Source organism: Paramormyrops kingsleyae, chromosome 6, assembly GCF_048594095.1.
Source record: "Paramormyrops kingsleyae isolate MSU_618 chromosome 6, PKINGS_0.4, whole genome shotgun sequence".
NCBI lineage: Eukaryota > Metazoa > Chordata > Actinopteri > Osteoglossiformes > Mormyridae > Paramormyrops > Paramormyrops kingsleyae.
The window spans coordinates 33,935,995-33,962,499 of NC_132802.1; the positions used below are offsets into that span (position 1 = coordinate 33,935,995).

The 26,505-nt window shown below is 42.9% G+C and overlaps 1 protein-coding gene across 2 annotated transcripts in view; it reads right to left on the minus strand.

Moving 5' to 3' along the window:
- The window catches only part of sema3bl (sema domain, immunoglobulin domain (Ig), short basic domain, secreted, (semaphorin) 3bl), a 44,881-nt gene that overhangs the window by 10,577 nt on the left and 7,799 nt on the right, over window positions 1-26,505 (minus strand). The window contains exons 2-10 of one of the 2 annotated variants that reach the window (XM_023821016.2): window positions 19,585-19,745; window positions 15,838-15,900; window positions 10,825-10,944; window positions 8,390-8,480; window positions 6,782-6,898; window positions 6,428-6,570; window positions 1,712-1,826; window positions 1,470-1,539; window positions 1,220-1,364 (exon numbers count right to left, since the gene is read on the minus strand). In XM_023821016.2, coding sequence (XP_023676784.1) covers window positions 1,220-1,364; window positions 1,470-1,539; window positions 1,712-1,826; window positions 6,428-6,570; window positions 6,782-6,898; window positions 8,390-8,480; window positions 10,825-10,944; window positions 15,838-15,900; window positions 19,585-19,745 — 1,025 coding nt within the window. Of the gene's footprint in view, window positions 1-1,219; window positions 1,365-1,469; window positions 1,540-1,711; window positions 1,827-6,427; window positions 6,571-6,781; window positions 6,899-8,389; window positions 8,481-9,778; window positions 10,626-10,824; window positions 10,945-15,837; window positions 15,901-19,584; window positions 19,746-26,505 lie in introns of those variants that run through there. The other variant, XM_072713114.1, reaches the window with a different exon arrangement.

The following is a 26,505-nucleotide window of genomic DNA, read 5'->3' on the forward strand; positions in this document are numbered from 1 at the left end:
GAAAGTTTGCCCTTGATCAGGCCCATTTCACAGGTGCATTGGTCTGTCCTTCTGGGGTGAAGGAGTGACAGTGATAGTTGGCAGAAATGGGGTACAGTGGGATTTGTGAACTGCATGAAACCTGCATTAAGTCACATGCCAGATATGACAGGGACCAGGGGAGATCATGACTGGGACCAGGGGAGATCACGACTGGGCCAGGGGAGATCACGACTGGGACCAGGGGAGATCACGACTGGGACCAGGGGAGATCATGACTGGGACCAGGGTAGATCATGACTGGGGCCAGGGGAGATCACGTCTGGGGCCAGGGGAGATCACGACTGGGACCAGGGGAGATCACGACTGGGGCCAGGGGAGATCACGACTGGGTCAGGGGAGATCACGACTGGGACCAGGGGAGATCACGACTGGGTCAGGGGAGATCACGACTGGGCCAGGGGAGATCACGACTGGGTCAGAGGAGATCACGACTGGGTCAGGGGAGATCATGTCTGCTTAAGACCTGATTACTGAATGGATTGGGGAGGAGTATGAACACAGGTAGCACTACCCTGACTGATCATCCATGACAATCACTCATCTTCTAACCCAAAGTTGCTACATAATACATACTTCTGCATCAAGTCAAATGGCATGGATCTATGTCATTTGCCATTGGATGTTTTGGAATTAATTGGATTTAACTGAAATGGACTAGTTTATAAAACTTTATAATATAATACAATATGTTATGGCAAGTCTCCCATGTTAATGTTCAGTTAATTTCAAAAGATGTTATATAAGGATTAATGCAGGACAAGTCAGTTTTCAACATTAGTCTGCATTAGCAAAGAAACCACCTGATGTGTTTACATGTTTGTACCTACATTATTTTCACGTTTACAAGCCAAAAACACATTCATTAGTATAACTACTTTCTTCCTCCAATTATTAAAGATTTTGCTTAGATACTTTAGCCACTGTTGTTAATTAGAACCATAAGCCAGTCATTAATTCAAAACCGTCCATCTAATTCCAAAACCTGAGACAATAAATAAAAGCTATGTTACTCAACCAACCAGTTGAGTACTCTGTAACTGTGACTCTTTATACTAAACTGGTTGGTTGAAACAAAATCTTGGTCTGGATTTGTACTCTCTGGACCTGAAATCCCCACCTCTGCTAATCAGATTAGAGAATTCAGCAATGCCATGGAATAAAGTACTGTAAGACTCACCACCCCAGGCCTCGGGTAGGGGACCCGTCCCTCATAGGCCCCCCACTGGTAGTCTGGTCCCTCTTTGTGTGCAAAGGGGCCATTGAAGGCTTCGCGGATGTCAGCCATGCGATACACACACACCACGTAGCCCTGGAAAACATTGCTGGAGGAGGGGGGAGGGACAGCAATCAGTCAGCAGCCAATCAGGCCCCCAAAGATGAGGTCGCAGATACAGTAACACATAGTGTGACAGTGAGTGCCAGCTCACCTAATACTGCTGAAAATAGCATAAACTTCTGGGTTCCTCTCGTCCTTCGTCTTGAGCAGGAAGACGTCCTCTGGATTTCATTTGGGTAAAACAGCAGAAGCTCACCGTCAGATCGTATGGCAGAAAAAAATGTGCACTGGACAAATGCATTAAATCAGGATATGCAGTCCTGTGCACCTAAAAGCGAGCATAACAGGAGATAATGTGTGTGGCTAAACGCATGCGGGCCCCCCCGCTCTCACCGAGCTCGTCGAAGTGCGTGTCGATGCCATGCGGCCCAGGCACGGAACACACCAGCCTGGCTTTGATGAAGGTGCTCCACTTGTTCACCAGGACCCGCTGCCCCCCCGCATCATTCTGCACAGAGGATGGCGGAGAAGCAAACACTGTGATTTCCATTTAGCTAAGCGACTCGGCCGAGAACCATGCAAGCGATGAAAAGGATATGTGTTACCCAACAGCTAGACCTGGTCATGTGACCAGGACAAAAAAAAGATGCGGTGAAATATCATGGAAAAAAAAACTATTAAATAAGGATCACAGCATTAATGACAGCAGACAAAATGACATTAGAATTATTTCAAAATTTAAAATGAAAAAATATTCAAATGTTTTCCTCCTTCCGGAACATATAGTCCATTTACAAACCAGTTACATAACTTTTCATACACCATTTCAATGCACGTCATTCTGATAACAAGCATACTGTATTAACTGGGCCCTTGTATCTGTCACTCTGCAATTAACGACAAGCTGCGTTTTTACTCAAGCTTGAGGGTGAAAATGAAATTCAATTCTGTGCAGGACACCTGCTGTCAATGTGGCCTCTCACTCAACAGCCGAGGCCCTTCACACTGTGACCCTAGTGCCACTGACCCCCCCCCCCTTATTTCCTGCTACCAGGAAAGCAACCTCAGGCCAGAACTTGTGTTACTCTGTATGCTTTTTGTTGGAGATTGTGTCTGTGTACAAGTTTTGCTGCCTTTTTGGAACCACATTTTGATGAAATATCCACACAGATGAAATGTGGAAAACACACATTTCCTCAAAAATCACATGGCTTTTTTCATCTTTATTTTAAATAAATGTTTAGCGATTTGTTAGAGTAGCGTGAGGGATCATCAGTTGTTTTAAGTGACAGACAATGGGAAGCCCTCGCAGTGATTTACCCGCCTGTGGGTGTGACAGAAAGGGAAAGAGGGAGTGGGGGGGGGGGGGTGTGTGAAATGTAAATTAATACTGCAGTACATCTGACAACTGGACAATTATAATAAAACTGGTTTGGCTCCAGTTCTGCTCCTCAAGATTTACTCTCATTTCCAGGCTGTTTAAATATTCAAGCTGCCAATAAACAAGAATCTGTCACAACATTCTGACAGGTAATTCTATAACAGCATTTCCAAAACGTTGGGATGCTGTGTAAAATGTAAATAAAAACAGAAAGCAATGATTTACGAATTGTATAAACTCATATTTACTTGAAAATAGAACAAAGACATATCAGATGTTGAAATAGACATGTTATTGTTTTATGATAAATATATGCTCAATTTGAATTTGATGCCAGCAACATGTTTCAAAAAGTTAGGACAGAGGACACACTGTAAACCTTTAGTAACTGAGGATACCACTTGATGGAGTTTTGAAAGTGAAATGTTGTCCCATTCCTGCCGGATATATGATTATTTTTCATTTCATGATGCACCAAATGTTTTCAATGGATGACAGGTCTGGCCTGCAGGCAGGCCAGTCTACCACCCGGACTATTCTACCACAGAACCATGCTAATACGCGCAGAATGCACATTGGCATTGTCTTCCTGAAATATACAAGGCCTTCTCAGAGAAAGACGGTGTCTGGATAGCAGCATACGTTGCTCCAAAACCTGTATATATTGTTCAGCATTAATGGTCCCTTCCCAGATGTGCAAACTACCCAAGCCATGGGCACTAATGCAACCCCATACCATCACGGATGCTTGCTTTTGAGCTGTCTGCTGATAACAAGCTGGATGGTCCCTCTCCTATTTAGCCCGGAGGATGTGGCGTTCAGTAATTCCAAAAACAAATATATGTTCCTGGATTTGGTACGACATAGTAAATTTGACTGCCAATAAAATTTAAGTGTAGGACAAGTAGTACAGGAGATATCGACCAAAATGTGTTGTGGGGCTTAACGGTGCCCCCCTCTGACTGACTGGGATGGGTCAGAGAGGCTCAGTAGTGGATAGCAATCTTACTGCCAAATTTGGACGGCCTAGGACTTACGGTTTAGGCTGGGCATTCAGTGTTAGGGAAGAAAAATAATTATAATCGAACCCTCCGGAGGAGTGCCTAAGCCCGTCTGAATGGCTGGTTTAATAACAAAAATAGAAGCTTCATTGACCATCATGGGGAAAATGCCTATATGTCTCCCCAGCTTGCTTTACAGAGAGCATGCTGTGCACATCGGGCTGCCTAGCTCAAGTACCAACCGAAGCTGGGTTCGAACCGGTGACCCTCTGATTACAAGCACACAGGTTTAGCCCACTGAGCCACCCGCTTCTGATGGTAAGATGGGTGAAATCAGTAGACATTTTCATAACTGATCTGGTAACTCAGTATAGCTGAATTGGCCTAGGTTGGTCTTAGTAACATATAAACAGTGGCCGTAGCGCTCCCGTTTGACTGATCGACACAAAATTTGGAGGGTCGCTCGTTGGTATAGCACTGCATTAGTGAGAGAAATTTGGTAATGAATGGCTGAAGCATGCCTGAGATATAGCTGTCTGATTGAAATGTACGTGGCACCAGTATGGTCATGGTTTGGCTTTTGGCCGTACCCTACTGAAAGCTTAAGATTTTTTCTCTAAATCATTAAAAGGACTGTCTCCTGATTTGAATGACAGCAGATTTAAGTAGGTGCGGCAAAAATCATAGGAGGGCAATGAAAAAGCCTGTTTTCAGACAAATATAAATTATGCAAAAATGCAATGATATATAACCAAGTTCCATATGTGTTTAGATTTGCATTGACATATTGAATTAGACTGGCAATCAATTTCAACTGTAGGCTTGATAGTTCTGTAGAAATAGGCAGAAATGCAAATGGGGCCACTGTAGCGCCCCCATCTGGCCTAGTGAGTTGTCCTTTACAGGGTTTGCAGAGGGTCAGAAGATGAATGTAGCAGCCAAATTTTGGTTTGATTGGTCATTGTTAAGCCTGTCAAATGGCTGCTTGATGTTGATTGGCTAATGGCAGCCAAGCTTTTATGATTGATGACTGGCATTGTATGTGACTGTCCTCAGGCTAGGTCCTAGTATATGTCTGCCAAATTTCAGTTGGATTGGCCAAGGCAGTCAGGAGATATTGGCAGTTTTTAGTTGTAGCGCCCCCTATGGACGAAATGCAGCCCGCCTTGGAACATGTCCCCAGAATGGTGTCGGGAGGTAGGATTTCAAATTTGGTCTAGGTAGGCCAAGGCACAGCCAAGTTATAGCCATCAGACCAAAATGGGCCAAATTTGGACATTGTTTGGGCGTGGCTAATGGCCGTATGATATAAAAATGTCTCAATTTTGTTAATGGTTCTTGATCAGCTGAGAATTCTGATTCGTCTGACACCTCATTTGTCTGATTTGGTAGGACAAGCCAGGACTTTAAGGAAAAAGTAGGATTTGCAAATTATGCAAATTAGCAAAAAATCTAAGTAGGCGGAGCTTCATGGTCCCATTGACTTTTTGGTAGGGCAGGGCTGTCTGCATCAGGAGAAAAAAGAATTTCGATGGTCGGACAAACAGGACAGGAGATATCGTCCAAAACGTGTTGGGGGGCGCTACGGCGCCCCCCTCTGGCTGAGTCGGACGGGTCAGACAACCTGAGTAGTGGGTAGGAATTGCAATCATCCTACCAAATTTGGTAGGCCTAGCACTTACGGTTTAGGCTGGGCATTCAGTTTTAGGGAAGAAAAATAATAAAAATAATAATCCTAACAAAAACAATAAGGTTCCATAGCACTACGTGCTTTGGACCCTTAATTAGAAATTTTGATTTGTCAGATCACAGGACAGTTTTTCATTTTGTCTCAGTCCATCTTTAATGAGCTTGGACCCAGAAAAGTCAACGGCATTTCTGGATCATGTTTAGATTTGGTTTCTTCTTTGCATGTTATCGTTTCATCCTGCATTTGTGGATGCAGCGACGAACTGTGTTCACAGACAATGGTTTTAGGAAGTGTTCCTGAGCCCAAGCAGTGATTTCCACTATAGAATCATGTCCATTTTTAATTCAGTGCCGCCTGAGGACCCAAAGATCCTGGCTATCCAATATTGGATTTCGGCCTTGGCCCTTGTTTACAGAGAATTTTGAATGTTTTAATGACAGTAGATGATGAAAGTCCCAAATTCTTTCCAATATTACATTGAGGAACATTATTCTTAAACTGCTGCACTATTTGCTCTCTCTCAGAGGGTGGTGAACCTGGGAGGCTCTTTTTATACCCAATCATCTTACTGACCTGTTGCCAATTAACACAATTAGAGTGAGATATTCAACCAGGTGTTTTGATTTAGCATTTCACAACTTTTCCAATCTTTTGTTGCTTGTCCTAACTTTTTTGAAGCATGAAAAATTCAAATTGAGCATATATTTGTCATAAAACAATAACATTTCTCAGTTTCAACATTTGATGTTTTTATTTGTTCTATTTTCAGTTAAATATGGGTTTATATGATTTGCAAATCATTGCATTCTGTTTCTATTTACATTTTACATAACATCCCAACTTTTTTTGGAAATGGGGTTATTCTCTTCCTACATCCCTAATAATATTTTTGGGTTTTATGCATTGATACAACACAACACATTCTACTGACCCAGTGGTATTAGTTTGTCTAGTTTCAAGTCAAATGCTTCCACAATTTGGTGGAGGAGGGGGGAGGGACAATTAATAAGTGCCAAGAAAATGTGGCCAAAACTCACTGCGCAAACACGCCCCACCCGACTGTGAATGGCCCCAGCTCTGTCGCTGGTCTCCATGGCTTTTTCCGTGAAGAAGAAGTAGACCTTGTCATTGTCACGGTCATCATTGTCTGGGATCAGGTGAGCAGCCACAAACTTGGGGTCTTCAAGAAAATATAAAATAAAGATATTACAAGTGCATACTGTATATATTAAATTTGGAATGATTTACAGAGAAGAAAATAATCTCTATTCAGCTATGAAGACGTTGTTTGCAAAAGGGAGAGTTTTCTTCATAAGCATATTGGAAGCAGCTGTTTGCATTAAACTGCCAATGCCACAGGGGAAGGTCGCTGTGGAGCAGAGGTCCAGTACCGTGCAGCAACCGCTGGTCCGTCTCTGTCCTCATGGTGGAGCGGCTGCCCAAACTGCGGAAGATCACTGCCTCACGACCCAGGAAGTCAGCTGTCAGACCGCTGTACAGCTCTCCACCTGGGGCCAGAGGAAGGAGAAGAGAAAGTGAGCTGGAGGAGATGGCAGACAGATGGCTTCTGTAACATGCCAATTCTGGTTCACTTTATATCTGTATAGATCAGTACAGTACTTTATATCTATATAGATCAGTACAGTACTTTATATCTGTATAGATCAGTACAGTGTAATCCTTAAATGTAATCCTTTTAATGTACAGTATTTTGACCTGTGCTGGATTGCTATATGTGCCCGTTGAAGACTGAAATGGATAATATAATCCTGCCTCAGAACCATAAAATCAAAGACAAAACAAAAGTAATTACAAGTGCCTAATGCTAGCAATGCCAGCAAAGATTTATCACCTAAAAATCATTACTCTAATGTCAGAGCATGGGAAAGATGGAGATAACGGTTTATACTCCTCTACATTGCCAAACTCATTCACATGATATTTGCGCAGTTCAAGATAGCAAATAATTGTCAGCAGGTCAGCATTCTTGTAGGAAAGAAGAACAGAAGGATCCCATTACACTCTCAGTAAACAGGAGCACAAAGTTTGTGGCTCTGCTCCAAAGAGGACAGTTGGCTAAAAGGAGCATGAAAACGTCTAAAATGGATAGATTCATCAGGTCCTGAAGGATGTTCTGAATTTCAACCCAGCCCCACTAAACCTCATTCTGAGATCAAATCGCTTTCAGGAAAAGTCTCCAGGATACTCTCCATCCAGGATTGATTCATCGGTCTGAGGTGAAGATGAGTAGGAGGGACAAGGAATTTAGGTCACAGACTCAATTTACAACCATGTGACACAAGACCCTCTTATCCCAATCAGCAATTTTTATCTCCCTTTATGGTTATAGTACATAATTGTGTCAGGGCCCAATCAGCTTGTGAAGAAGAGATGAACTTCTGAACCAAATTTTGTGTTTTCTGCGTGTGCCTAATGTATGAAGTGCATTCTCAGCAGTTATTGCAAAAATCAAATCCCTCCTGAGCTCTGAATATATTACATTTTTATTGCATATTGCATTCTAGGAGTGGATATACCCCAATACACACTCCAGCCTTCTCGCTCTGACTGGCTGTGACTATGTTCCAGCTCTTTATGCAAGCCACTGGCTGTCTCATCATGTCTTTGTGCCAGCAGAAGTGCATTCTGGGACATACAGTTAGTCATAATCAGCTGCTGCTTAGTGGAGAGAGAGGAGGCCTTTCACAGCCCTAGTCAGCCAGGATAGCATAAATGATTCCTTCCATTCTCAAACACCCCTTGTGAGCTCTGGCATTATTATATTAACAGAGCGATGGAAGCACCCTAAAAGATACTCCCAGCCAGCCAGTCAGAGGCAGTCTTTTCGGGGTTTCATCCTATGAGGCCTGTGGGCCTATGAACATGATAAATCAGGTCGGTTCTTATAATTCTTGCAGAATTTGTGCCTGTTCAGGAAATGATGAAAACCATTATATTGGGCAGTGATGGTAGGTACGTGTGATAAGAGCGGGACGTACCAATGAAGGTGCTGGCAAAGGGGTGACTTGGATCATGGGGGCACTTCCCCCTACCATTTTCCACATTAGATGGGTCCATTGAGAACACATGCTTATAAAAGAAGGAGACAAAAGAAGATCTTGTTAACAACTTATTATTGTTCATAAATATACAGCCTTATCACTCCCAACATTCCTACTGCTTTAGAGGTCTAAACTATTGCTGTTCAACCATTGATCATATTCCAACTGATATGTGATTTCAGGCAAATGTGTATCAGAAGGTGAAACAGTGCTGCTCATGTGTGTTTTTTCTAGTTCAGAGACAAACAAACATCCATGGAACTACAGAGATTTTCCAAAAGTAAACAGAATTTGGAATGTTTCCAGTCACCTTTGTGGAGGAGGCACGAAGGGCCTCATTGTTGGAGTGATTTGTGTGTGTTTGTTGGGGGGGGGACTGGGAAACCTTCTGCCTAATTGCAAGAGCTCTGTGCTGCGTCAGCAGTGTTCCCCTGGAACTGCAGCTATGAGGTGATGTGGATGCCCAAAGCCCAGCTCTTCCGCCCAGGGCGCAAAGGGGGACAGCAGGATCTTGGCAAACGACACGAGATCCCAAGTTTTTCCTCGATTACGAAAAACACCAGATGTGCTCAAGTTGCCTTCTGGAAATTTTAACACACCCTGGGCAGGATTGAAATCTCCCATGTTAGAATAACAGAGGAAATATTAGCTGAGGAAATCATCCAGTACTGTTTTCATTCTAATTCTTTAGCTGAAATGTAACGGCCCCGTTTTGCTTTTCGTTCTCTCTGGCTCCTTTCCACATTTTCCACTTGAAAACACCTCCCCACATTATCCCGCTGGCAGCAGAACAGAGGAAGGAGGGTGAGGCCTGTCTGCGGCTCATTTCCATGCAGCGCTGGCTCCTCCCTGACCGACATCAAATGAACTCATCCTCGCTCTCAAGCACAGAGCCTATGCTGGCTGTGTGTCTCCCCAGCTGCATGCAAGCAGAATGGGCCAAAGTCTTGTGAGTGACCTGCCTCCGTTCTGCTGTCTTTGAGCAGGATAGCATGGGAAAGGTGGGATCTGTAACCCCGCCATTCCTGGCCAAAGTCTATATCAAATGGAGAATGAAAACACAGCTGGGGACTAAACTGCAGCAAAGAAAAGGCAGCAGCACCCAACTGTGCAGTGACTTGCACTTCCCTTGTTTGGCAACGATAACAAGCAACAAACACGGCTAATTTAGGGTGAGTTGGGAGCTCTGGATGTTGTCATTCCTCAAATCCAGTCAATTTTCCTTTTCCCACTGGCAGATGTATTGTCTCCAAAACCTCTGTGCATCAGTGTTTATTGAGCAACCATTCAATCTGTCTGTCCACTGATGGTAAGAGAAGCCCTCACCTCTCCTCTGTGTCCAACGTAGACGAAGGTGCACATTGGCTGGAAGGCCCCAGTGCCACAGGTCAGCAGGAACGGACTGTATGCCCATTTTCTCAGTATCAGAGCCTGAGGGCCAGTGCCATCTACCCATTGAGCACTACACAGAAGTCCACAGAAACCATCTATTTAGTTTGCTCACCAACCTATTTAGCCAGTCATGAACTTGTTTGTTTTTCTCTGCCTTCAGGCCACAGAGAGGGTACAGGCATTTCGGCCTTTCTGTGGGAGGTATGACACCTGACCTGATGCTCTTTTACCCCTGTTTTTGTTGAACTTTCCTCCCCTGGACCAGCAGGTACCAAACGCCATTCTGCTGGTATTTGTCCAAAGTACAGTGGGGGGTACAACAGACAGGCCAGGGACCCATCTACACCTAACAAACAAGCCCACCTGCAAACAATGTCAAAAACTATTTTCTCAATTGCATAATGCAGTTGCTCCATCTGCTATTCAAAATACCACATATATTTCATGTACTCTGGAGTACTTTATCTACATTACTCATTAAGTAGACTTGGTTCTGTACAAACCTGTCTCAGCCATAACAATCTAATCAAACATCAGATCAAAATAACATTGTTAGCAGGTCATCAAGGTGGACATCGGCCTTCCATCATGCATTGCTTACACTACCATCTACAGTCAAACAGAGCAGAACATCTACAGTATAATGATGACATAGCAGTGTATAGCGTTAGTGTATGGATATGTATCCATGTGTGTGCAGTTTGCATGTTCTCCCCGTGTCGTCGTGGGGTTTCCACTGGGTGCTCTGGTTTTCTACCACAGTCCAAAAGCATGCTGTGGCTAGTAGGAGTTACGAAATCCCCCCATCGGTGTGTTTGTGTGAGTGAATGGTGTGTGAGTGTGATAGGCTCCAGACCCCCCACAACCCTGAATAGGACAAGTTTCAGAAAAAGGATGGATGCTCCAAAACCTCTGTGCATCAGTGTTTATTGAGCAACCATTCAATCTGTCTGTCCACTGATGGTAAGAGAAGCCCTCACCTCTCCTCTGTGTCCAACGTAGACGAAGGTGCACATTGGCTGGAAGGCCCCAGTGCCACAGGTCAGCAGATGGGTGCGGTTGTACGGCTGCAGCAAGCGGACGTAGTTGGCACACTCAGTCTGGAGAAAAGACACACACACACACACACTGCTGTGAAATAGCTGAAAGACCTAAACAGAGAGCACACTTTGATAGCAAAAACAAAATTATTGGGTCATTATGTTTCTGGAATTTTAACTTGGTCTTCACATGTTATCGACAAAAGCCAAGAAAAACGACTTCAAAGATAAAATAAACTACAAATACAAGCTAGACATTTCCTGTGCTTGTTTCCCAACCACAGATGAGTAAATAAGAGAGAGAAAAGGGTTAAGATAGAGACATGCCAAGTATTACAGGAAGTGAGGGACAAGACCTCTTCCTTCTCTCTATTATCTACAATGGACTGGTCAGACGCTAACCAGCCAAAGGCTGCCACCAACAGGGGTGACTGGGTCAAACTCGTCAGCTGACCGCTAGGTACCAGGGCACTGTAGTAAATACGATTGTTTCCTGGAACACTGGGGGATTAAATGATGTCATTGCCTGCTTTAACAGACAATGCCTAATCAAGACATTCCACCTGGTATGGCAGCACCATTCAACTAAGTCTGAAAAGCTGACAGGCATAATCTATGATTAATTACTCCACTATTTCAGCATGAAGCAGCCTGTATTATATACGTTGGCCAAGAAGAAATTAAATTATTCATAAATTATAAACCGTTGGCTATAACATTAATATCATAATGTAACTTGTCCAGTTTCTTTACTAAGGAGTAAAGATTGATTAGCAGAAGTCACTTTCGCTGTAAGTAATAAGTAATTTCAACAGTCCTACCTGCATAATATTTTAAACATCGTATGCCTAAGGTATACAGAAAGCAGCATTTTTGTCTTCAGTTCAGAGGATGTGTGTTTGAATCCAGATTCATTTCTGTCTTGAATGTTCCTGTATTCACATGTACCTCTTTGTTTCTGTCTGACTTTTTTCATACAAAAACATGCTTTTCATGCTACTCCAAAAAAAAAATATATTGCCCTTAGTGAGGGAACATGGGCGTTGATACCATGGCGCAGGAGAGAGTTTGAGACTGGGGGGGGCATCTTAATAATTCAAACACAACGATCTGTTCAATGGGGGGGTTGCTGAATGAAGCCAAATTAAATACTGGGAGAGACATGTCCCCCTTGATCCCACTGGTTTCTTTGTCCTTGGTTGGTACCGTGTGTTGGACTCGTTGACCAGCCTAGAGCGGACCCTGCCTTCTGTCCAAAGCATCTTCTTCACTCTAAATGCACTAGTTACTGTAGATGATGGATAAACTCTACAAAGCTGTCAGTTTTGAGCCTGTTCCATCTCGAAGGGGTTTTGAACTGGGGAGTCATTACCACTTTTAGTGCCAAAGGGAAATCAAAACTAAACAGAAAAGAGCTGAAAACACTGCATGAGGTGACTACATTTCCGTGTGACTCAAGTGCTCATAGCTGTTCCAAGCAGGGCAGTGCAAAGAATGACCAGCCCATCCGCCAGAGTAACAACAACACTGCCTGACAAGTCAATGGTTATGATTTCTGGCCTTTTCATCAGCCAGCAGTCCAGCTTGGTTTTTTTGTCATTAGCCTGTCTCTAACAGGAAGCACATTTCCTGAGAACTTTTAAGGCATATAATTTGCCAGGTGAATTGTTGTGTGTGTGTGTGTGTGTGTGTGCGTGTGTGTGTGTGTGTGTGTGTGTCTGTGTGTGGATTAGGTTTATATTGCATTGCAGGGACCAAATGTTCCTCAGAATGTAATAAAAACCAGTTATTTAGAAGTTCTGGGAGCCATTTTCCAGGTCCCCACAAAGATCTATGAATGCAATCAACAAATAAAACATTCCAAAAGTCTCGTATTTAGTTATGTTACTTATGGTTAAGGTTAGGGCTGGGTAGGGGTTAACGTTGTCATGTTGGGATTATAGTTTTCCCCATAGAAGTGAATGGAGAGTCCCCACAAAGATATAATTAGTCCCTATGGAAACAGAAATTTGCACAAAAATCTAGAAAGCTGCATGTATTTTAAGTAGCAGCCCTGCATGGCTGAGTAAATTAGCAACATAGCTGGGTGAATTAGCAGCATTCAGTGTCTTCCCAGTTGTACTGTTGAATATACATTGAAGACTAATATCTGTACTGCTGCAAATCTTCTCCGTCCATCTCTGTTCCATGCTGGCACATGTACATTGCGGCGTCTAAGGGCATTACTAACTCACAGGAAAGTCTGCCTGGTGGATGTTCTGGTCTCCTCCTTAATAGGTAATAGAATCCAAAATAATTTCACATTTTGGTCTCATCCTGTTAAACAATTGGTCCTGAGACAGTCAGATGACTCATGCTGGAGGGGGGGGGGGGGTTTCTACTTGAGGAAGAGGACTGCCATGGGGCTGTGAGGTTAATGAAAGCGAGGGGCAGGGTCAAAGCTGGGGAGGCGAGACCGCGCAAAGCAAACAAGGCAGGGACCAACAGTTCCATACGGAGCGATGACTCGTCACTGTGTCGCATTATGTAGTCAATCAAAGCTGCTCCTTCAAAGGGATTCGGAAGGTTATCGCTATCCAGGAATCGACACAGAACAAAAATGGTACTTTCAGTTGCATTTTTGCTGGAAATATTACATGATTAATATACTTGTGAACAATAAAAAAATGTCAAAAATTATTAAAAGCTGCAGATTTAGGTTATTTAATTAAAAAAACAAGCTTTTGGAAGCAAACAGGTGTATGTTGTGGTATTTACAGCAATTTCTATATCATAATCTGCATTAATGGCACTTTTTGAGCTGCCTTCAGCAGCTAATAGTGGGAGATACAAACATAAACATTCTCATTCACTGTCTGATCGGTACGGCTCAGCCATCATCCTGTCAGTCTCCGGCTGAACAATAGGAACAATACAATGACCTCGGTTTGGTTTTGGTAACGCAACACCTACAGTTAAAAGGTAAGCTGACCAGCCCCTAATTCCTATAGAAATTAGACTGATGCTCCCTCTGAATAGCCGCCAGCATATGTTAGCCAAACAAACAGGCCCCGCATGTCACCTCTGACACACACTGGGGTTACACTGTGCCATGCACTGACCTGCAGCAAAGCACAAACAAGACCCTACTGTGTACACACAACAAGGGAGGAGGATAAACATGGGGCTGCAGGCTGCTCAAGCAACTGACAATGAGCTGAAAGAAGACGCACTCGTCTTTCCTTGACATGCTGCTTCACAGGTCTAAGGAACACATTTATCTTGTAAAGATGGAAAAAATATTTAAGAAAATGTTTAAAGTGCTGGCTCTAGCTGGCTCTTGGTGGTATTAATGATCCTAATGGCCTGGGGGCAGAAATCATTATAAAGACACTCCCTGGGTTACGATGGTCCGTGTTACGATATTTCGACTTTACGATGGGTAAATGTTTTTCACTTTCAGTACATTATTCAATAAATTGCATGAGATTTTCAACACTTTATTATAAAAAAGGCTTTGTGTTAATGTTTTTCTCCAACTGTAGGCTAATGTACATGTTCTAGGCACGTTTAAGGTAGGCTAGGTGTACATTATTAAAATGCATTTTTGCCTTATGATATTTCCGACCTATGATATTTTTATTGGAATGTAATTCCATCGTAACCTGGGGAGTGGCTGTATAAAGAGAAAGAGAGGAGCACATTAATATGTGTGACACTGCAGACATGACCCTTCCAACAATAGCTGCATGGAATACTTACACAGCCATTAATCTATTTTTGTAAATACCACCATAAAAGTCCATTATTGCGTCTTCATGGGTAACTCCAATAACGAAGCAGCCATTTCTACATGCATGCTCCTTTATAAGGAGATAATATCATATTCCCACAGATCGTCATTCACAAGGACATGCTCAGTAATGCTGTACATCAGATTCAATCCAGTCTGGTTTAACATTTCTCTACCGCTTTTATAAGGCTTGCGGCTGAGTTTCTCAACATACTTTTGAACGTATTTTGAGCTGTAAGGAAAAATATGGCGAGACGGGCATGCTAACAGGACCATACCCTGCCCATTAGAGGCAGCATTATGGCCAAGGAGCAAGACTGGCCTAATCAGGTGAAATCGAGTTGCAATGCATAGACCTTAAGGTTTGTATCATAACCTATAATGATGTATACACTCCCCAGGGAATAGTGGTTTTTATACCTGTATCTATTCATGATACTTTTAATGGTGACAGGACAGGAAATGTGCTATAACTCCTGATATTAAATGCTGCCTCACCTGCCACCTCAAACACACTAATTACCTACAGCCCACAATGGGCTCCATTGGGGATACTTTAAATCTCATTCCCCATGCAGTGACACATTTGAACTCAAACTTTATTGCACGAGAAATGTAAGCAATAGCAGATGGTGAGGCACTTTCACTTGGTGTCGTTAACACAAGGATAAAAAAGCTCAAATATATGCCAAATACTTTCCACTTTACAGAAACATAAAGCCCATCACCAGTTTCCTGAAGCTTTCAATTAGAGTAATTAGGCTTCTCTAGTGTCTGAGCCCTACTTTCCATGAATCAGACCTCTTTGATGTATCTTAACTTTGACAGGTTAAAAGAGAATTTCAATGGGAACCTACCAGCATTTTTGGCCCATATGAGTTGTGGGGCTAAATTACTGCACACATTAGGCAAGCCCTATCAACATCTGACCACTGAGATTTTATAGAACATAGATAAAAATCTACTGTCAAAATCAATACTGAAGCAAGATGTTTCTATGGTATGATTCCATGGTTTATTTGACTTGTATTACATTAATCAAAAGTATTGTACCTACTGGGTTTGCTGGATGATAATGATTCAGTTAAGACGGTCTATATGAACAACACCGTTAAAAAGGGATCGAATGAAAGTACAAGAAAGAGAATAAATGCTAAAGATTCCTGAGGGCTGTCGCTTACCTTGGAGTCTTTGCCTTTCAGCACACAGCCCTTTTCAGTTCCAGGAAGTGGGGGCCAGGCAATCTGAAGTGTGGGAGAAAAAATACATAAGTAAATACTATATGCAATACTATAAAACCCATAAAATTAATATACTATATACTACATGTAAAAATATAAACAGGAGGGTCTATTTTGAAAGTGAATCTTACAGTCAGTGGTACATTCAGTAAATATGAAATATGATGGCAAATGCCTGAAGAAACTCATCAGGAAGCATTTGCAGAGAAGAGGATGATGGCGGAATTGGAGAACATTATGCATTCTGCCCACCACCCCCCCCCCTCCAGGAGGCGCTCTCTTGGAACACTCTTAGCCACCGGCTCATTCCAACATGGTGTGCCAGGAAGTGCTGCCGGGAATCACTTCTGCCTGCTTCCATCAGGCAGCACAGAGCCTCTTCCCAGTGTGCCAGCCCCTACCCCCCAGCTACTGTATAACATGCCAGGACAGCATTCCATCATTAAAACAGATACTGCACATAAATCACTGGTTAATTTATACATACAGTATATACTTATTTATGCAAAACAATATTTTGTTTGCATTAGTGCGGTGTACTGTTTGCACTGTGTACTGTGATTACTATTTGCACTAAATGTTTGTATCTTTATGTACCTCACTGCTGTATACAAAAGAATTACCCCCTGGGATCAATAAAGAATATCTGTTAGGAATGTGTTGCTGAGAATACTGACTTGAAATTAAATTACGAAATTGAGCAATACTGACATTAAGCCATCCATTTTAAATATTAATTATACAGGTTTTATTAAGATGGAGCATTTTGTAACAGAAAAAGGTTAGTTTTCAACAGAAATTCAAAAATATGCTATTACAATAATGTGAAATCATACAAACACAATGCAATATATGAGCCGCAAATGGAGTACAGCTGTGTCCTATCTGAAAACCGAATTTAAGACAATTGGAGGGCATATGTTTTTTTTGTCAGCTGTAGGCCACTTCTGGACATTTATTAAGATGGGTGGGACATATGATTTTGAAATCATAATTAGATCATATAATTATGGGTCACTGCAGTTCCACAAGTCCCCAGGGTTGTGAATTACTGCCTCACAGAATTCACTGAGAAACAACTTGATAAGTACCAAAAGAAAATGATTTTTCATATATAATGGGGTTTTGTTCACACTGTGACTCCCGCTGTAACTCCCACTGTGACTCCCACTGTGACTCCCGCTGTGACACTGAGATCCTGCCAACATCCTCTTGCTTGCTCCATCTCCTTATGCAGAGAGCAGAGCACCAATGTTGACAGAGGGTCACTCAGCCGGACATCACCAGTGACTGAATGTATATTGCCACTACAATGAAAAAGGCCTGGTCAATACATTTCTATGAATTTTTTTGTAGGTTACCATGGAGATTTTTTGACTATTTTATTAGTATTTTGACTATTTTATTGATCCCTCTCCTACTGGTACAAAAGAAAGGTACTGAACACATTCATGCTTGTGATGTTACACCCAGATCAACAATGGTAGGGTCTCTGTCGAAAGCTGGGATCCCACCCCCTTCCCGATGACTGTAACTCTGAGACCTTCAGTGGGTGGGAATGCTTGGCTTCCTGTTTGATTTGTATTCCAGCCTAGGTGGCCATTATTTATCAAAGGAACACTACATCTAGTCAAGGTTCCTGTGCAAAGCTGAATATTTCTGTGCACCACTTTAGAGCCAGGACCAGGCTCTATGTACATCAAACAGAGATGTTCCTCAAAATCCAGCACAAAGCTTGAACAGTATCAAGAGAAAAAGAAACTCGGCAAAGCACACAGACACTCCCTACAACCACAGTACTTTGTCTTCTAAAAGTCTTCTAATGACATGCCAAAGAAAAAGGAAATTTTCAAAGCTATTTATATGGGTAGTAAGTGTTCATGTGCTTAGAAGCAAAACACAATTTAACATTAGAAAATATGCAAATTAACTGTAACACAATAAATAATAAACAAGAACTTTGTTCTGTCCCTCAAACAGTTACTGATATCTTGTTGGTTAGAAGAGCATCACTTGAATCCCAAACCTCTCAACAGGGGCAGCTCAGCCATTCCATATATTTGTTTTATTGCAACAACAGCTCAATTAATTAATTAACTTAATTAGTTTAAAAAGTCAATGGGGTACTGATTAGCCATATGAGTTTTGCTAGCGGTGAAGTAAAAAAAACCTTCCCTGGAGCAGCATTCAGAAAGGGGCGGATGAGAAGCTGGAAGCTTTTAACGTGAATACAAGTACAGGGCAGGTATTTTTTTTAAAAGCTGCACCATGATATTTTGTTATGCTTTGTATTTTTTGAGACAATATTTGTGTTGCACAGCTCAGATATGAAGCTGAAAGCTGCTAATGTGAATACAGTACAGATCAGGTATACTGTAGTTAATTTTCTAAATGTGCACTTTAATGGATATTTATTTTATTTTTATTTACTTGAGAGAATGTATATTGATGTACTTTTATGTAATTTTTACTTTTTCATTAGTAGGTTGCAGCAGAATTGACAGAGACTTTACGAAAGACAGTCATATTTTGCTGAGCAAACTACTGTTTAATAAATTCCTGTTTAGTTTCTTTTACCCCCGCTGTACTGAAACCATAACGAACTGTGACCTCAAAACCTAGGTATGTACCGAACTGTGATTTTTGTGTACCATTACACCCCTATAAGTCAATAAAATAAATCATTTATTAATCTGTTTAAGTAAAATGAATATTAAATATTTAATCATTTATTTATTCACTTCATTCAAAATCATTTCACTTTTTTCTTTTTTGTAAATATACATTGCAGTATTTCAGGCAAATAAATTACAGATGTAAAAATGTCTGATAGTTAACTTGTTAGTAACCTTTGTACTAATAGGAAACAACAACTTTTACTGTGGAGATGAGATTGTGAGGTGTTTTTAAACGGCGCTGTCTTGAGATACCCCAGGGGCTAGAAATTAAGCAGCACTTAAAACACTGCCCTGTCTCTGGGGGAACATGACCCATCCAATCACCCAACTGAGTGTCTGGTCTTGTTGCAAATTCCCCTCCTTCTGATCTGCCTTCCCTGCTAACACATCATCCTGGTTCCCTCTATTCCCCCCTATATGAAGGAGTAGCGGGGCCCCAGGTTGGCCCTCACCAAAAGGGCCCCCCTCACACAGCCCATCTGAAAGAGGCGTGACTTGGGATAATTAATCTGCAAGCTGTTGGCACTCAGGCAGATTAACAAGGTCGACAGCCGAGCCAAGTGAAGCCACGATGAGGGGGGGATTTAAAGATTCCCAAGTTTATGGTGCAGTGAGGGGCACCGTGAATCACAGCCAGGAGGTGGATTCTTCAGGTATTGAGTGGAGGAGCTGAGGAAACTTGATAAGTGGAGAAGTTGTAAAGCCATGTGGATTAATAGAAAGTATGTGTGACAACAGAAGCATCACAACGTGCTGCCTAGGGATATATTGGGGATTTAGAAGGAATTTCAAAAATGGACATTAATTATAGGTTTTTTTAATGTGTATGGATAAGACTTCTGATACTTCTGATAAAGAGGTCTTTACATGACTGACATCGCTTTTAGTTTAAGAATTGTGTTTCTTGATTTTGACATGACTAAAAACTATGCCATGGAATCCCTGTTTCCATTAGGGAATATGAATATAAATGACTCAGTGTATAACAAGTGGGATAAGGAGGGAATACCTCTTTGACATCGGAATACATGTGGTCCAGAGGTAGCGAGTATAGCACATCTTTGCCTCCCAGGAAAAGACGATCGCGGTATTCATCCAGAAACACAGAGCTCAGGCTGAGATAACCCCATTGACCACTGAAGATGGTGGATCTGTTGGTGGCCAGTAGATCTGTGAAAGAAAGGTGAGGAGAAACAGAGACATTAACTTTAGAGAACATAATAGGAAAAATATTTACAGTACATACTAAAGACCACCAAAGACTGCTTCAGTCTGCAGTTAATGGTTTTGTAATTCACTCAGCATTTGTGTGTTTTCAATCTTTAAACATTAGCATATGATTGTTTTGTATCAAGCTGTTTTTTTCAGCTGTAGCTGTGTGTTTCAGCGGACATGTCAATCTGAGGCAGCTACAGAGAGGAACAGAGCACCAATCCTAAAAAAGGGGCTGTACAAGGAAAGGACAAAAAGTATGCAGTCCAGTGGAACATAGTCAGTCTTAAGACCTACACGTGTTCAATCCCCTACAGTATATAACAGACAGGTAAACTCGAGAGCTTTTCTGATCTTCCTAAAAGGACTGGAACCCTAATCGAGATTTTTGCACACATTCCCTGCATTCGGTCATTACCCGTTAATACCATAGCGAAGCTTTGTTGCTTTAACAGTACAAATCCTTACAGCTAATATCAGGCACAAACTCAAAATCGAGGTATATCTCCAGCTATATCTGAGCTGCATCAGCAAAGAAAAGATGTGAACATTTAGCTTTCTGCTAACGGCTCGATTTTCTTATGGCCCATCAGCCAGGAAGCAAACAGTCGTGTTACTATTTTACCATACTGCTCACAGCTTAATGTGCTAATGGCAGTATATGACCAGAAAGTATAATCGGTGCAAAAAATACTCAGTAACATCTTCATACACTCCTGCTTAAAAAAAATCTTTAACAATTTAAAGGTCAATGAACCGAAAAAGGTTATGGTAGGATGGGATAGTAACAAAGAAAAAGAAAGACAATGGAATTAGAAAACAGGATCTTACTCTGGAATTCAGGATGTTACTTATCAACCACTCTTTTTGTAGGCTTCTGCGTCATTGTGTTCGTGAAAGGTGCTGGCAAGTAAATGTGCTTGCTTTCCAGTGTGGGTATTTTTTATGTGCATGGTATGTGCATGTAAAATTTTATGGTGAATAGATTTAGGCACGTAAGCCTACACAATCTACAAGGTTTATATAACTGTGAGTTCGTATCTGTCCATGTGCGTGCACTGTCACTGTGTATTTAAGTTTCGGTCTGTGTGGGCCAGCTGTATCTGTTCCTCTGGTCTGTGTGATGTTCTGCCAGGACAGACGGTCTTTCTCTTCCCAGAACATGGGTGACGGCAGATGACGACAATGTGAAGAGGTTCTCTGCTGTGTCTGGAGACAATGCCCCAAGATGGACGCAGACTGTGAGCTGGGACACAGAGGTCCTCTGTTCAACCCTTTAATCCCTTATCTTAAGCAGCAGTTCATGGTCTTTAGCTCCCTTAATATCTTGGTTAATCAGAGAGCAAGATTACAACATGCGCCCTTCCCCAAATAAAGGCTTTTTCACTGCTTATCCTTTGTTGGTATTTGAGTAGTTTTGGTCTCCTTCTGATGAAATGAATGAATAGTCAAAGACATAGAACTACAAATCTAAAGCAGACTAAATGAACTACGAATATAAATACAACAAGATGGCAAATGTTTCCATGTGTATTTAAGGTTTTGTAGTGGGGGTCTCTCATTGCCAGGAGACAGACAGAGGCCACCGAATACAGAGGAAGCCTTGTAGGTCTGTCTGTGATGGCTGTAGGAGCGATGACTGACATTGTCCATCAGTCAGCACTGCTGCTGTGTGTCTTTCAGAGGCCCCTGCAAGTTTAGCGAAAGGGAGACGACAGACATATTGGGCTTTGCCCCCCTACCAAGCACTGCTAACTGAGTTAACTGTGCGCCATAGTCCAACACTGTCTTTATGCTGTTTCTCCCCAGACTTTCTTCATGACTGGGAATAAAACGCAACTGTAATGAAGAGGAAAAAAGTTGAGTATGTATGAGTTAAACCAAAACACCGAAAGAGGATCTGAGTAATTGCTTTCATGGTTTCCAAAACCTCACTTCTATAGCGCCATATAAAAATGGTTATTTGATATGACTTCAAAGCCTATTTTGTCTTTACAGTTTTGGCAGAATCCAGGAGTACCATTCAGCAAGCAACCAGGCAGCACAATTCCTCAGAAATTCCTTCTCATTTTAACAGGCGCCAAATCCACCCCTCGGGATGCAAACAGCCCAGGATTAAACAGCACACCTACACTGGTCAAAGTATTTGCCATCTTAATCGCCATAATCATCATTCTGCATCAACTCCTCTTCCACGGAAAACCAAACTGAGATGCTGATACATCAAACTTTACATCTGGATGTTCATATGGAGCCTGTTACTGCCTGACAACTCGCAGGAAGACATTTTCTGTCATATTTTGCATCATTTGCTCACCTCAAGGCTGTTTGCTGAGAGTATTATTGTTACTCTACAAGTTGCAGCAGCTCACACAGCTGGTTGTAGTCATCCAGTAATCTATCTACCTCCATAAGCAGTCTACTAATGGGAATGCAACCCAGTTGACATGAGTGAGAATAAGGCTATGTCCTAATATTCTTACGCAGGTTTCAACGATAGCCAGTAAAGCCTTAGCGGCGCAAAAGTGACGTCCAGTGGTCCCCATTCATTAACTATTGCAACAGACTGGAATTTAGAAAGAAAAAACAGCAGAAAAATCCACTCTGTTTATGCAGTACAGGGTCAGAGGGTTGAGCCTGGACCCTATCCCAGTAAGCAGAGGGCGCAAGGCAGGGAAGCATGCTGGACGGGATACACCCATCTTAGGCGGCGCCCATTCACTCACATCACCAGTTCACCTAATCCCCTGCCATTGGACTGTAGGAGGAAACCTTGGCAACAGAGAGTACATGCAAGTTGTACACAAGGAGTTAGGGTGTAGTTCCCACCTTAAAGCCCCCAACCCTGGCGGTGTGAGACAGCAGCGTTACTCTCCATGCTAACCTAAATATAAAAAAGCCATATAATAACAAAAGCTGGCCCACTCTCCAGTGAAGGTAAGGTCTGTCTCTTGGACCCCCTAACTAGTGTGGGGACACATCTAGTCGAGGCGGGGGGGGGAGCCCTAGTCTCACCATGCCTGGGTCCGTGTCCGATCTGCCCAGCCCAGTCTGAGTGTTTGTTCTCTTAATTAGAAGGAAAAACACCATGTCTGAGCCCCCTCCATTAGCTGCTGTGTCTTCCTCCCATGTGGTGATGGCACCCTGTCACCCCTACCCCCCGCCCCAGTACCACCCCATGGTACTCGCCCATGCCAGCTCCTCCCCAGCTCTGAAATGAGAGCACATGGATAATATTGACTCAGCAGGAGAACATCAGCCACCCATGGGGTGGCCAACCCCCCCCCCCACACACACACACGCTCCACGGGGCAGGGAGGCACTATCAGCAGTTATGAACACCCCCCCACCACACACTATAAGATCCAAGTTCCCCACACACTCAAGTATTGCAAAAGTACTGATGAACACCCAAGAATCTCATAAAATCACAGACATCAAAAACAACAGATTGATGCGCTCAACGGTACAAACAAACCTGAATATGGGAACAAATGCCCCCAGCCACAGATACACAGCTCTACAGAATCTGTAGCAGGCACAGCATCTCACTGGAATGATACCAAACATCTTGCATGTTGTCTGATGCCATAGCCTCACAATGGTACGGAGGCTCCAGCACGAGGTCTAAGTACTTAATGAACTGTAAGCACTTCCATTTAAACGAGGTTCACTTCACACCCCGGAGCATTGCACGTACCTGTATAGTGTGATACACATACGCGTGTCAAGGTTAAGAAAGGCACTTTCTAATGAGAACCAAATGAGACTCATTAAACTTTATGATGTTCAGAAGCTCTCCCTTCCTCCCTCATCATCTTCTGCAGTTGTATGATTGCCCTCAGCTTCACATATGTCCACTATTAGTGCTGTTCATGTGTTGTTATTTGAATTTTATGAATTAGTTGGTCAAAGTTTTAAAGGTGTTTCAACTCTATGTTGAGCAAGTAATATGATATTCTTATATATATGAGAAATTATACATTACATTAGCAAAAGAATTTGTAATTCTTGTAATTTGACTTTCAAAAGCTAAGCTACTACCCAGTTATCCTCAGTTCCCAGCCACTAAGTATCCCCCAGATTAAGTTCAAAGTACCTCCATAGTTCATGCATGCTCAGCCCCCCTCTGACTGTCACATAAGTGACTGACAGAGCGTGTCAAATACGTATCTGTGGCTCAGTACAAATTAAGCCCTAAGGTCAGAAATGGCTGTGTGGTGGTGAAAGACAAGTGTGTCACTTTGGCCACATCTGATCCAAATTAGACCTCAAGACATGGCACAAAATACTAGCCATCTAAGCCTACTCTGCTCTCTCCCTCCACATCTCTCATGCTTGCGGTCCTGCTCAGACTTCCAGGGCCATCTCACCCATCATGGAACCTCGTGTACTAATCCAGAGTGGCAGGAATGCCAGGAATCCTGATGAATATTTGAAACCTTACCAGGTCCCCGGACCTCCCCTGGACATCAGAGGGCCTGCTGTCTGGTCCATTCCCATCTGGATGCAGATAGTCAACGAAGGTGCCAGAAAGATCTGCCACTTCCAGTGCATGTGTCCACTACTATCTGTAGCCTTATCCTTGGACCTTACCGAATTACCTTAAAAGTCTCCTGGATTTGATTCTAAAGGTATTTCCTCTGTATCATATGGTTCAATTTTTGAACACACATTTTCCAATATTATTTTTATCCTGGTGCTTATATTTTGAGTAAATAATCATTTTACCTACAGGAAGACAACATCCGTGCTATTGTTTCATGGTTCTAATTTTACATTGTAGCAATTATATGTGGGTGGGGTAGGGGGTCCGTCTCATAATGACAATGTCTGGCGTTTCTCCCTGACCTGCCACATCCTGCGGTGAGCGTTAATTAGCACTCAGACGTCAAATCACTAGCTCTGTTCTGAAAACTTGGCCCTGATTCCGAGTGCCGTCATCCCTTCCACACCAGTGGCTACAGGAAATTATGCCACAGTGCCAGGAAGAGAGGCTACTGCGCTACAGGATCCACCAGCTGTACGTGGTGCGTTTCATAATGGTTGGATGACTTCTTAAGCCTCGGAGGGGGAACTTGGATGCAGTTCGGCCCTGTTCTGATTACCCGGGCACGAGCCAGGAATTCTGCTGCCAAGATCAGTAATGATCTGCTCACTGTAAGCCTGGCTCTCCTTCACCAGCTGTAAGGATCTTACCTGAAACAAGCTGCACCTTGGAGAACAGAGGATGAAAAGAGTAACTTCGTAACTCCACAACACCTATCCAAAACTGCTTCCAAATCTACCGTTAAAGTTCAAGGGAGCTAAACGTTTACTTTGGCTTAACCCCTACAACACCTATGCTTCAAATGCAAACATCACAACTCATATACGTAACGTACACTTAATCTTACAAACTCACGAGGACAGTGATTAAAGTGAGTAGGTGAGACATGAAAGTGGGAGAGAATGGAAACAGAAATGAATGGTGATGTGATGAGAGCTTGGTGAACGAGGCCCCTGGGGAGCACCTGGGGCCCCCACCCCCCCTCTGCCCAGCCACCCCAGTGAGGGCCACGTAGGAGTGCTTCACCCCTGTCCAGTGTGATGGAAGACACCCTCTCCCCCTCCCTCCCTCTCTCCTTAATTAAAAAATCATTCTCCTAAAATGTGCTCCAGCTGCTTTTCCAGTTCAGTGGCAGCTCCCTGTTTTTAAGGACCTCCTTCATTAACGGCTCTCACTCGTCGCTGCGTCTATGCTGAACACGTCACTCCGCACCCCGAGATCTTAATTATGAACATCAGCACTATCGTAGCAAGAGTGTGTGTGTTTGTCAGAGAGAGACACTGAATGTATGTGTCGGATGATGTATGGGTTCACTGCCTGTGTGACTGCTTGTGTAAGACAGATGTTGTGAATGTGGATGTAAGGTTGAGCCTCTGAATTAATACATCAGGAGCGAAGGGCGCCAGTGCTGCTTTCACTGTCAGCAGCTTGCGGCTGGAACAAATCGATTACTTGGCTGGACCGGTCGACTCGGAGTGGGCATTGTTCTCGAGAGCCGCTCACTGTCCTTCACCCACCCGGCAAACAAAGAAGACCTTAGGCGGCTCCGCCCAGCTACTAGCTGGTTACACTATTCGCTAATGCAAACGCCATTCAGAAATGGCCAAACCTCCCAGAGTGGCACACTGTTCCATACCGACAATAACAGCTACCGACACAAAGAAAAATAAGATCGCAATGAAAACATACATGAGCATGGACACTGACACACATGGCCCCCAACACATCACGGCACAGGATGGGGTGTGACAAGAAAACCCGATACCCCCATGCTGTCGACACTCGCCCAAGCAATCTACTTAAAAAAAAAAAAACATCCACTTCAGACCTGATCACATTCAATTTTGAATCACAGCGGTACAACCAGCACCAAGTCATGGGGATTCCCATTTACCAGTACCGCTCCGGAGTGGGATCTCGTCGGTGCGACAGCCCTATGCTTACCTTGGAGCTGTAGATGTTATACTAACCGCCAAAGAACTATGGGGGCAGCCAGGGCAGCCGTCAGTAAATACACAAATCCCTCTGTTTAAATACAAGGAATGAAACAGAGGTATAGCCTTTCACGTCATAAAATAAATACTTGTCCCTGTAAGCAGCGCCTGAAAAGTGCAAAATGTTCAACGCACACTGAAATGTAGTCTGCACATGGTTAAAAGGAACTGAAAA